General features: G+C 25.4%; 2 protein-coding genes and 1 long non-coding RNA gene across 3 annotated transcripts; all 3 read right to left on the reverse strand.

Annotated features, from left to right (window-relative positions):
• Positions 1-2,077: 2,077 nt before the first annotated feature.
• Positions 2,078-5,577, reverse strand: LOC123269599. The gene is made up of 4 exons (XM_044735435.1): positions 5,412-5,577; positions 2,616-2,746; positions 2,362-2,532; positions 2,078-2,292 (listed from the first exon to the last, which is right to left on the reverse strand). Exons 1-4 carry the CDS (start codon positions 5,514-5,516, stop codon positions 2,151-2,153), a joined length of 549 nt encoding a protein of 182 aa, XP_044591370.1. The 5' UTR covers positions 5,517-5,577; the 3' UTR covers positions 2,078-2,150.
• An 853-nt stretch (positions 5,578-6,430) lies between these two features.
• Positions 6,431-10,728, reverse strand: LOC123269677 (lazarillo protein-like). Its single transcript, XM_044735516.1, has 4 exons — positions 10,518-10,728; positions 10,313-10,440; positions 8,871-9,053; positions 6,431-6,619 (listed from the first exon to the last, which is right to left on the reverse strand). Exons 1-4 carry the CDS (start codon positions 10,626-10,628, stop codon positions 6,487-6,489), a joined length of 555 nt encoding a protein of 184 aa, XP_044591451.1. The 5' UTR covers positions 10,629-10,728; the 3' UTR covers positions 6,431-6,486.
• A 254-nt stretch (positions 10,729-10,982) lies between these two features.
• On the reverse strand, positions 10,983-11,714 carry LOC123271511. Its single transcript, XR_006510898.1, has 3 exons — positions 11,381-11,714; positions 11,133-11,303; positions 10,983-11,055 (listed from the first exon to the last, which is right to left on the reverse strand). It is a non-coding gene; the product is annotated as an uncharacterized LOC123271511 (long non-coding RNA).
• Between the last annotated feature and the right edge of the window lie 599 nt (positions 11,715-12,313).

Genomic DNA, 12,313 nt, shown 5'->3' on the forward strand with positions numbered 1-12,313 from the left:
AACTCTTTCCTAATTCATGGTATAAAAGTTTGGAACTCGTTACCGGCCGAAATTACATTAATTGACAATTTCGAACAATTTCAGCAGGCTTGCTATGACTTCTTCTTACAATAAATGTTAATGTTATTATTTCTCTGTTAATATGTTATTATTTTAAGAATTAATATGTTCTTACTTTTAATAATTTAATATCAAATATTTAAATTGTATTAAAAACACTGTATCAAATGTATACATGTAAATGATAAAATTTATGTATTGTTGATGGTCCTGAAGGAGCTTAGAACTCTAGGATCAAATAAATTTTTCTATCTATCTATCTATCTATTTAGGCTAAATTTGAAAATGCTCTATCTCTAGATACATAGTTAAGAAATGACCCTGTATTGACCCTAGTGAACTATTGACGTTGTTAAAGATATAAGCTCATCCCGATGATACACTCATCAAGACCTTTAATTTAAGTACCCACAACAATTTTTCATATATTTATATGTATTATATATATGTATAGATGAAAAATATATGAAAATGCATGTGGGTACTCACATGGAAGCTCTTGATGAGTGTAACATCGAAATGAGCTTATATTTTTAAAAATATCAATAGATAAAAAAGTACAGTGCAATTTAACAAAAGTCATTATTTAATAAAGCAAAATTTTATTTAATTATAGTTCACAAGTCACGGCAGTCACATAGTGACTGCAAGGTTGCTAGATATAATTATTGTAATTCATTAATTATGATCTTATCGTCATTACCATTGTTGTCATTTTTTAGATTCTGCCATTATTTAATCTAAAAATTAATTAATCAGTTTACAAAAATTATATAAAGAACTTTAATATTCATATTTCATGCCATAACTTAGTAAAAATAATTCAAAGCAGATATTTAATAACTTACTCAATTACACAAGTTATGAGTAAATAATTGGAATTATCTATTCAAAGTAATACAATTATTTGATGACAGTTAATCTTGTAGACATGCAATGATTTTATAGAATCCAACATGAATATATAAATCATTAGAAACGAATAATTAAAAAATATGTACATTAATAATGCTTACTTGATTTACTCTTTACGGCGCTATACTGAACTTTGATAAAAAAAAACAACATGGCGCGTATAACATGCAGTACTGCACGGAAAAAAATTTCGTTCTGATAACCTAACTGTAGAGTTACCACAACTATACACAGTTTACTATTCGTTGTAGAGTTACAGTAACATAATGTTATTTAGTTCTGATAACTCAATGTTGTTGAGCTCTCAGAGCTCTACGTGAGCCAAACGGTATAGTTGGGAGCGCTCTACGTTGAACAGTTTTACTAAATTTTTATTAAATTTCGTTAGAACAGTTTTGTATTTATGGTTTTTCAAGGTTCATTTGCAGTGACTGTTAATTTAATTTATTAGTTGAATATATTGTGATAAGTAATAAGTTATCGGAATACATTAAAAAGACCTCATTTAACACAAAATAAAATTTGTTTTCGTTTATTTATCTTTTCTTGTGCATATACGGTAGTGATTTTATGTCCAATATTTATTGATATAATTAAGAAAATAAGATAATTTTGTGACGACCATATTTTTATTTTACAAATAATTTTTATTTGTAATATAAGTTCTATTATTATTTTATTTCTATTATAATACTATTCTTATTTGTCATATACAATTATTGTTGGCAATATAAATTCGTTCTGCCGAATTTATTTATTAAATTATCAATGCTAAATTGTAAAAAAAAAATTACTAAGCAGACTGCCAAAAATTTGTTATAGTCTCAGAACGATCCTGTAGAGTTGTGAGAGGTAAATAACGTTTAGCTCTCAGAGCTCAACGATGTAGAGTTGCAGGAGCCAAACGGTATTGTTACCATAAGAATACGTTAACCTACTGGAACTTTTTACAACTAACTAACTACTATAGAGTTCCTATAGCTAAATTTTTTCCTCCATGTGTATTTAATGCCGAAAATTTTAAATTTTATAATCTCATAAAAAGTTTTATAATTAAATAAATAAAAAGTAAAATAATTAGAAAGCATGTGTTTATTCAACATAATTTATTGCAATCATATTAATTAATTGTTTAACATCTTTAGTTTAACAAAATTATTTATCAGTAAAATTTTTTATTTTTGCAAGCAAATTTTTCGATTGACTTTATCCAGCGGTAAAACTGGAAGACCTCTTCTTCTGTATGCATTCTGGATAATATTGTCTAAGTTCTTGTTTGTTTGCAGACTTCGCGTTACAACCCACTCATTGGAAATGCTATACACATTACAAAGTTATAACAACAAACTATCATGGTTAATTAATTATTATTGATTTTATACTCACTGATGAGGTCCTTGCTCTACACATTCGTATACTATTTCGTAATTGTCATAATCTGTCTCAACAATGTAATGATGCTTTCTTTCGACTTCTAAAACCGGAATGTGCGCCCTCAAAAATAGTGAATTACTAACGACATTTACATCAGCGACTATTGTCGAATTATCATTGATTCTAAATAATAAAATGATATAATTAATGTTAACAAGGTTTCTGATAACTAATCTAATAATTAATATATGAAATTTTTAAAATACAATGCTGAAATGTCAGAGAAAACGAATAGCGTTCGGCCGTCATCGGTTTGAATCCAATTAAATATAGGACATCTTTCAGCTTCATCTTTATTATTACTGCTACGTGCGTAACCATACCATTTTCCAGCCATCTAAGATAACGAGTTTTATTAAATGAAGCTTTTGAGAAAGAAGATTAGATTATTTATTTATTTATTTATTTATGCCAAAGCCTAATGGCCAAATGGCAAAGTAAAAATAAAAATACAATTAATTACAAATTTAAAAAATATTAATAACAACAATTTTACGATTCGAGGGTTTTTTAAAGCAACCACGTATCTCGATTTTTGAAGATGAAAGGGTTCAACTGAAAAATTAATAATCTATACTAATAAATGGAGAGCCGGTTTTTTTGTCCAGTTATACTGCGAAAACTACTAAACCGATCGAAATAATACTTATACCATATGATGCAGCGTGTTTCGGAGAAGGTTTTAGTATATGATATGTTGGTGATTACTTATGGGCGATTCCACGGGAGACGATTTTTGACATAAATTTTTAAATCACAGTATTTGTTACTTTTTTTTATACCAATTTTTTTCAATTTGAGGAGGGTAAGAGCATTTGTGTTGCACGAACGTCGAAGTTTAATTTGAAAAGCAAATTAGTTTTGATAACTGCTACTAAAAAAAAACGTAGAAAAGTTGCAAAAAAAGTTACGCAAAAGTTACGCATTTCTGATGTTTACAGCGATTCTGAAGATGAACCTTAAGTCTGATAAATCGCCGACCATTCCAAACAAATAATTTATTTTAGTTACATAGGAAAGTGCTAATTAGTGATACAGTATCTATGATCTCATATCTTTAATTTAAAGTTACATGGAAATGTTTATATTTACTACAGTGAGACGTGTTGCACCCGCGATAGTTTTACGTTGCACCCGCGACTGGATAAAAAGTGAATAATTTATAACATTTATTTCTTTTAATAATTTTATTTAAATTAATAATTAGTTTGTTTTGTATTCTTTTAAAGAATGTAAAAATAATTTAATAAATATTCCATAATTAACAGACTTTTTTCATTCTAGCTTCATGACCTTTAATGGTGGGCCGATTTCGTTGCACCCGCGATAGCACTTTGAACCTCTCCTGTGTCTATTTAGACATTTTATTAAATGTTTTTTATATTAATTTTTGTAAAACAGATTACAATGTAATCCTGCGACCAGTCATTTTTTCAAAAAGAGTTTTTATTTTCTTAGTAAGAAGCCTTGATGAGTGAGTCTAAATGTTGCACCCGCGAGTACGGAATCGCCCTTATCTGTAACCTATATTTTTTTGACTTAGAAATAATGAATTTTTATCGTAACTACACGGAAAAAAGTAAACTGTAATATTCACTCGGATTCCGGTTAATTTTTATAGTTTCAAACAGTAAAGCGGACATCGGGGTGGCAAAATTATAAATATTACAGAACTTAATGTAGAAAGTATAAAAGCCACAATTTATAATTTAATATCCAAAATGAGTGATTAGTAGCTGTCACTATAGTAAATAACGACTCTTTCATCTTTAAAAATTACAGTTTCAAATAGTAAAAATTGCCATTTCAATATATAGTCCATATTATGAGGAGAAGGGGAACTCAGATGAAAGAGAAGGGGGTCTCACTCTGGGAGAATTTAATATTTGAAACAGTAAAAATTATACTTTTAAAATATACATTTTACCAGTCCAAGCAAGTCAATAATTACAGTTTGATTTTTAGCGTTGCGTTTAAAATTTACCATTTTACTTTGCAAATATTGACGTTGCTTGTATTAGAAATTTACTAACTTTATTTTATACTTTTTACATATCATAACATCATTTTTTAGGTACGAAATGATAAATATCAAAGTCTGAATTCTTAATTATTATACTTTAACATTTTAGACATTTACATATCGAATACTACTGTTTGAAATAGTATTTTCTTCCATGTAAAGAGTAAATTGTAATGTTTAAATGGTAAATATTATAAAGTGAATAGTAAAATCACGATTTTACTGTTTGAAATGGTAATTTTTAGCAGTTGATCATCACTTATTATAAATCGACTGTTATTTATTACAGTTTACTTTTTTCCGTGTAAATTTATTCTATTCGATTGTCATTTGTTTAAAATAAATTTTTTAATTTTATTGGTTATTTTTATATACTAGGCAGGTTTCTTCACTTATGAGACTTGCAATTTCTTTAACTGAAACTTTCAATGCTCATTACAAATTTTTTTTTTCATATCAATTATTATTCATTTTTGTAAGAAAGACACGGGAATGTTATAATGATTGCACATTGAAAGTTACAATGAATATTAGCTAGAATAATTACATGGATAAAAAGTGGATGCCAATTCGATAGAATTGGGAATCTGTGCAAGTCAAAACAATACTCTAATTAAATTTCGAGTCTAGATCTACAAATGCAATTCTATAAAGTGCCCAGAGGAGCGGGTGAGTAACAGCTAGTTAATTATAAACGCGTTACTGAAAAAAAATTTTAACCAGTAATAATAAATACAATAGTATTTTTAAAAAATACAATTAATAAATATTGTTTTTAGATGAATATTAATTGTTTATAGGCTATTTTTCACCTCTCTCTATTTTTCATCTCTAAAATTGTCATTTTTGAGATACGAGATTGCGTCAGAAAACCATCGAATTATTATAAGCACTCTGATTGCAATTATATAAAATAATTATGATATAAAGAAAGATTCTACATTTAATAAATAATTTTCTTTTAAGGAAATAGACTCACCCTATTTACATCCACGTATTCAGTAGGGACTCGAGGACAAGGGCCGTAATCCGGATGAGCAAAAGCTCCGACTATTAGACAAAAAACTATCAAAGTACGTATCATTGTAATTGGAAATTATTCTGCGCTTTCAGACAAGCAACGTTATTTTCGACCGTTTTAACTGATGTAATAAAATTGCTTTTAATCCATTTTTTCAACGATATTTAAAACGTTAATAACTTTAGTCAGCTGAAACGATATTTTTAAAACAATAAAAAAAAACAACTGAAATGATTGCAATCGATAACAATATTTGTTTACGATTGGAAAAAAATAAAATAATACGATTATGATTGTTTTATTAATTTAAAATATTTACGGAAATAAATTTTCTTTAAAAATTACCGTTGAATTCAATATAATACGGGCCTTGATTTATTAGCAAGTAAATTTATAATTTATTCTGTTAAATTAATGCAAAAAAGTGTTAAATATTTAACATAAAAATTTTTAACACAAAATTTTTTTACGCAATCACGCAAAATTGTTTACTGTGCATCTTTTAAACAAAAATTATTAAAAAAATTTATTTATTTTATGGTATAAATACAATTTTTAGAAAAATTTACGGTAAAACTTGTTGAAAAAAAACTTAAAAAAAATATTGCTCATAAAAAAATGATAAATAAATTTAAAGGTAATTTTCAAATAAAATTTCTTTCATTTTGTTTATAATTAATGCCATTTATTAACAACAACAAAAGTGGCTATTAAATGTTTCTAATTCATGAAAATTAATCCTAATATTCACATTAAAAAAAAGATTGTACGATGAAAAAAAAAAAAAATTTGATATCTATTAATAAAAAAATAAATAAAAAATATGTTCATAAAAGTAATCACCTTTCAACGATTTTTTAAAAATTTTATTTCAAATTTATAAAATTAACAAATCTCTTATAAATATTTTTTTTTAATTCCTAAAAATTAAGCTAGAAATTGATCACAGAAAAACATAATATTTTAAAATCACGCGTAATAAATCTATTAAAAAAAAAAAAAAAAAATTTATAACTATAATTAATAAACTTTGTTAGCAATCATCGAGATTAACTTTAGACATTGCTGGTATTTCAATACAATGTTTCGCAAATGTTATCCTGGCTATTTTGTCAATATCTATGGTTGGGCGTCTCTTTCTACTAAGAATCCAGGCATTTCTCTTGCTGAAAAAAAAAGTCATACACTGAAAAAAAAATTAACTTGATTCAAGAGGAAAATTCTTAAAACAAGAATATAATTTTAAAGAAGATAATTGTCCTGAATCAAGACGAAATATTCTTGAATCAAGTAAAATTTCCTTAAATCACGAAAAATTTCCTTAAATCAAGGATTTTTCTACTCAAATCAAAAATATCAAGTTCTTCAAAATTATATACTTGATTCAAAAACTTTTTTTTTCTGTGTAGCAATATATAATTGTACACGGAGAAAAATTAATAATAGTATTTACTATACGAAAATATTAACTCCTACTATCTGGAATGGTAATAAAATTAATTAGTCCCAAAATAATAGGTGTTATCATTGACAATTGTACTAGTTACTATTAATAATAGTAACGATTACTATCGAAAATGATAATTGTAATTATTAAAAATTATAACTGCTATAATCGAAGATGGTAACTGTAACCATCTCAGATTGTAAAAATTCTAAAAGAAAAAATAATATAAATTTATTTAAATTAATTCTTTATTTGCATCCATATTTTAGCTATGAACATTTTTTCCTTTAAAATATTAAAACAAATAATAACACAATCGTTTAAATCCATACTATATGATAAAAATTTCCAAATATTAGAGCTGTTATTGATTATTTTTAATGATTGACTATGATTATCAAAATAGCAATCATCCAAGATTTGGGTTACTAAAAAAGTCTTATTATTATCAATTATTAATATTTTTTCACAAAATAAAATAATGAAATCTCATTTAATGGTTCCATAATAATTAAATTAATTGTAATCCTATCATCTATATAATTAAGAGAATATCATTAAGAGAAAATACTCTATCTCTAGATTCATAATTAATAAATGACCTTATATCTTGTGAATTATTGACATTTTTACAGATATAAGCTCACTCCGACATTATACTCATTGAGACCTTTCATTTGAGTACCCACATCAATTTTTCATATATTTATATATATTATATATATGTATATATGAAAAATATATAAAAATTCATGTGGGTACTCAAATAAAAGCTCTTGATAAGTGTAACATCGGAATGAGCTTATATCTTTAAAAATGTCAATAGTTAAGAAATGACATTGTAAACCATTGACATTTTTAAAGATATGAGCTCACCCCGACATTACACTCATCGAGACCTTTCATTTGAGTACCCACTTGCATTTTTGATATATTTTTCATATATACATATATATATTATATATATGTATATATATGTATATATGAAAAATATATCAAAAATGCAAGTGGGGACTCAAATGAAAGCTCGTTATGATTGTAATATCGAAATGAGCTTATATCTTCATAAATGTCAATAGTTAAGAAAGTAAAGTACACTTTAACGAAAATCATTATACAATTAAGCAAAATTTTATTTATTATAGTTGCTAGTTTTGAAAATTTGTGTCAATTTAATTATTTAATTTAATTCAATGCAGAAGAAAAATTACATGTAGTCAAGCTGGTTCGGTGCATTTCAAAATACGATACCATCAACTGGAGCAAAGAGTATGCTCTCTTTAATTGAAATTATTAAAGGGAAAATTTTAATTTAAATAATTAGATAATTATGATTAATAATTAGTTTAAAGCTTCATTGTATTCAAAATTTTTTTTTAATCTTAGATTTTTTGAAAATTATGTTTTTTAAAAATTTTTTGTAAGATAAAAATTTTTTTTTTAAATTTTTTTTAAATTTTAATTTTATTGAAAATTTTGATTTCTTTGGGAATTCCAAATTTTTTTTGAAAAATTTGGCGTTGAAACTTGTTTTAGACAAATAAAAATTTAAATATACATTCAATCCGAATTTAATCCCGATTTTTTGTGTACTAAACTGCGCTAAAACTGCTTTTAGTTCATTCAGAAATGCATCCACGCTAATGCAAATTTTTAATTTTTTTAATATTTTTTACTAGCTTAGATACTAGCTATTATTATTACTGATGGTAACTGTAACCATCAGGTTATATTAGGAATTACGATTTTGATAATAGTAGTAACTAGTTAAAATAATAATAGCTATTATTACTGATTACCATCATAATAGTAGTAGTTACCATCAGGATGGTAACTATTACAATTCAGATGGTTTACATAATTATTTAAATAATATTTACTACTATCGAATTCAGTTAATAGATTTTACCATAACTAGATAGTAAACTCTACTATAAAATTTTCTCCGTGTAGGATTCAAATTTACTTACTGTCCAGTTCCTTTGTTCACGCAACTCCAAACAATCGAATAGTTTTCGTTGTCCGTTTCAAGAATATAATACTCGCTATAACCCAGGCCTAAAATGGCTTGGTAATTAGTCACTCCAATTTTACTATTGCCAATGAGCGATACATCGGAAAATGTTGTTGAATGGGAGCCAGTATAACCAGGTCTAAAGTATAAAAATTTTTTAATAAACATTCAAGCGATTTTTATACTTGATATATATTTTTTTTTATTTATTCGTTAATCATCCCTTCATAAATAATAAATAATTCAGTGAAAACCGTTTATAATGACATTGAAGGGACCTCCTGTTAATGGTCGTTAAAATATATTATACAATATATTGCAAATGAGTGATGAATATATGGCGGCAAAATTGTCTATATTGAAAAGTATAATTTTATTCTATATATGGAACCATGTATTTCAAATAATATATTCATTATTATATGGTGATCCATACATCGCTTAGTATATATTATCTGCTATATTACCGAATATATAAAAATCATATTTAATATATCATGTACTGTATATGAAGAATATATGTGATACCATATATTTATCGATACATTATTTTAAGTATAAGGTATCAATATGTAAAAAGTTGTACCGATACACATATGGATCGTGCATACATGAAGCAAATATATTGATGAATATATGATTTATACATGAGAATGATATATTTATTTACAATATATTTTTTTATATTATTGTGGCAAAATTATAGATATGATTTTATATATCGTTCCATATATCACATTATAATATTAATATATTTAATCATATATTTTGGAACATATAAACCTTTTCCAAGCGGGAGCCGACAGTCGTTATAAGTAAAAATTAGCAATGCATGGAATATATTTGAAATTAAAAAATGCACGGATTAAATTAAAAAACAATACTTGATGAAAGTTTATTTAACATTTATTAAACTACACATAAATAAATTTATTAAACATTTTAATAAAATGGTTTTTAATAAAACGACGTATAAATTTCAATACTACATTTAATAATATAGATTTAATAACATAATTATTTTTGAAAATAATCAGTTACTTTAATGTAATTTAATTTATTATATATCAAACTAATAAAGCTAGTAAATTGAAAACTCTTGATAAAGATAGAAATTTATTTTTTAAGCGGATTTAATTCCAAGTTTTTAAATACACACGCAAAAAATTTATCATTAATAATTACTGATTGATAGTCGGTACTACCGACTCATTGAGGTAACGGTTACCTGCTTCATCGGTCGCGGAATCAATATCAAGCGACGATCGCTACTGTTATTATGGCAAATATCAGGTGGCGCTAATGAGAAGCGATAACATAATATTTAGCGAGCACAAATTTTCGTTATTTTTTAAACCAAAATAAAAAATCCAGTAATGAAAAAATAAAAACAATTACACTAATGAAATCCCTGCAAATATGACCGTCCATCGGTTTCCAATTTTTTTGTATGTCATTGATGTACATTTCTCCGTATTACTCCAAATATTAGTGCTTCTTTTGTACTCATGCCACTGTCCTTGATACTAAAAACCGATTATCTGATTTTGATCTCTTGTTTTATTGTAAAATAATTTGTTTTTTAATATATAAAAATACTAACCTTCAATAAATTTAACTTAGTATCTAACATTATATGTGGACAACGACCAGGACTAATTTCTTCAGCGTAAGCAAATAAAGTAACACAAAAAATCACTATTGTATGTAACATAATATATTTTTTTTATTTAATAATTTTTATAGCATAATAAATAATCTCACTTAATTAAAAAAAAGTTCTTTAAGCAATACAACACTTTTATCACCACAGTGTCAAATTTTTATCTGAAAAATTTTGTTTTTTCTTTCATCAATTCATTTATTTATTATCTTTGAATCAAGTGCGTTAAAATTTAATCAAGCGTACGTAAGAAAATATTTTTATATATAACATATTGATAACAATATAAATATTATAAATAATCAGGGGCAAAAAAATTATTAATTTTAATTCATTTTTATTTCAGAAAAATCTTATAAATATTAAAAGAAATATATATAAAAATTTAAGTGATTAAAAACGTAATGCAGTTTGAATTTGTGCAGAAAAATCTCGGTTAATATAAGATTTTTTTACAAGTGTCCATCCGTATGCAACGCTGTAATTAATAATTAATAATTAATAATTGATTAATAATACATTTTAAGCTAAAACTTTGAATATAAAAAAAATTACTGTATGAATCCGTAGTCAGTGCAGGCCCAAAGAACTGCGAAGGTATCGTGATCAGTGTCTATTACCCAGATATCTCTAGTTTTATCACCTACGATAGGAATATGGTATTGCACATTTAATTTTGTTCCATTTACTGTTGCTCTACCAATAAGTCCTGATTCCATTTTAGTTCTAAAGAATATCAGTTTTAAAATAATTATTAAAGATTTAAAAATGTGTCTTCAAAATAAATCAAATTAAAACCTCACATTTCTGAAATATCGCAATGGATAACTTGTATTTCGTTGTCTGCACAGTAAAAAAATTTTCGTCAAATTTAACATAAATATTTGTGTTACGGACTATTTTTACACAAACTTATGTTAATTCTACATTCTAGTGTGTTAAATCAACACATGAGAATGTAAAATTCTACACATTAGAGTTTATTATTCTACACAATAATTTTTACACTTCACACAATGACGAAAAATTTTTTACTGTGTGGTAGTTGTAGATAATGAGATGTCGGACACTTGCCACTGACTTCCCAAAGATTGAAGCTTCTTTCAATTTCATAGTATTTATCAGCAAACTATAAACATTTAATTAACTGACTGTAATCCCACATGAAAAAGCTATATATCCTTCATCATATACAAAAAATTATATTTTACATATATAAAAATATATGTGATTATATAAGGACCCATATGCAAAATTTTGCCGTTTCATATATACAATAATGATATACGTAGTATTATGTATTGATGTTATACTCATAACATATATTTCAATTATATTTTCAGCTACATATGATTAAATATATCGTACATATTATAATCAATACTATATTATAAATAGAATAAGAACAATGTATTTTTCAGTATAATTTAAAATATACTTTAAATTATATATTCAATATAATTTTAATATTAGCATTGGTACCAAAATTACAATAGAATGCTGAGGCCAAATAATTCTCTGAAAAAAAGTTATAAAAAAAAAGAAAATGTTTTGTGATGTGTTACTAATTTATTGAAATTCAGATTTGCTTCGACCGTTGATCGAAGTGTTGAACTCGAAGTTGAACTCGATTGATCAAGTTGCTCTTGAAACTTAAGATATACGACAAACTATTAATTTTTTTTTTTTTTTATTAATCTTTCCGTTTTGACCTATTTCGACATATCATAAATATC

Source organism: Cotesia glomerata, linkage group LG1, assembly GCF_020080835.1.
Source record: "Cotesia glomerata isolate CgM1 linkage group LG1, MPM_Cglom_v2.3, whole genome shotgun sequence".
NCBI classification, from domain to species: Eukaryota; Metazoa; Arthropoda; class Insecta; order Hymenoptera; family Braconidae; genus Cotesia; species Cotesia glomerata.

What these genes read in the sequence shown, in the direction of transcription:
- LOC123269677 (XM_044735516.1), bottom strand. Translation starts at nt 10,628, where the DNA reads ATGTTACATACAATAGTGATTTTTTGTGTTACTTTATTTGCTTACGCT. An exon ending in CTAAGTTAAATTTATTGAAG is followed by an intron (nt 10,441 to 10,517) that starts GTTAGTATTTTT and finishes ATCGGTTTTTAG; the next exon opens with TATCAAGGACAGTGGCATGA. An exon ending in GTGAACAAAGGAACTGGACA is followed by an intron (nt 6,620 to 8,870) that starts GTAAGTAAATTT and finishes TTTTTTTTTCAG; the next exon opens with CAAGAGAAATGCCTGGATTC.
- LOC123269599 (XM_044735435.1), bottom strand. Translation starts at nt 5,516, where the DNA reads ATGATACGTACTTTGATAGTTTTTTGTCTAATAGTCGGAGCTTTTGCT. An exon ending in AATACGTGGATGTAAATAGG is followed by an intron (nt 2,747 to 5,411) that starts GTGAGTCTATTT and finishes TCGTTATCTTAG; the next exon opens with ATGGCTGGAAAATGGTATGG. An exon ending in TTCTCTGACATTTCAGCATT is followed by an intron (nt 2,533 to 2,615) that starts GTATTTTAAAAA and finishes TTTATTATTTAG; the next exon opens with AATCAATGATAATTCGACAA.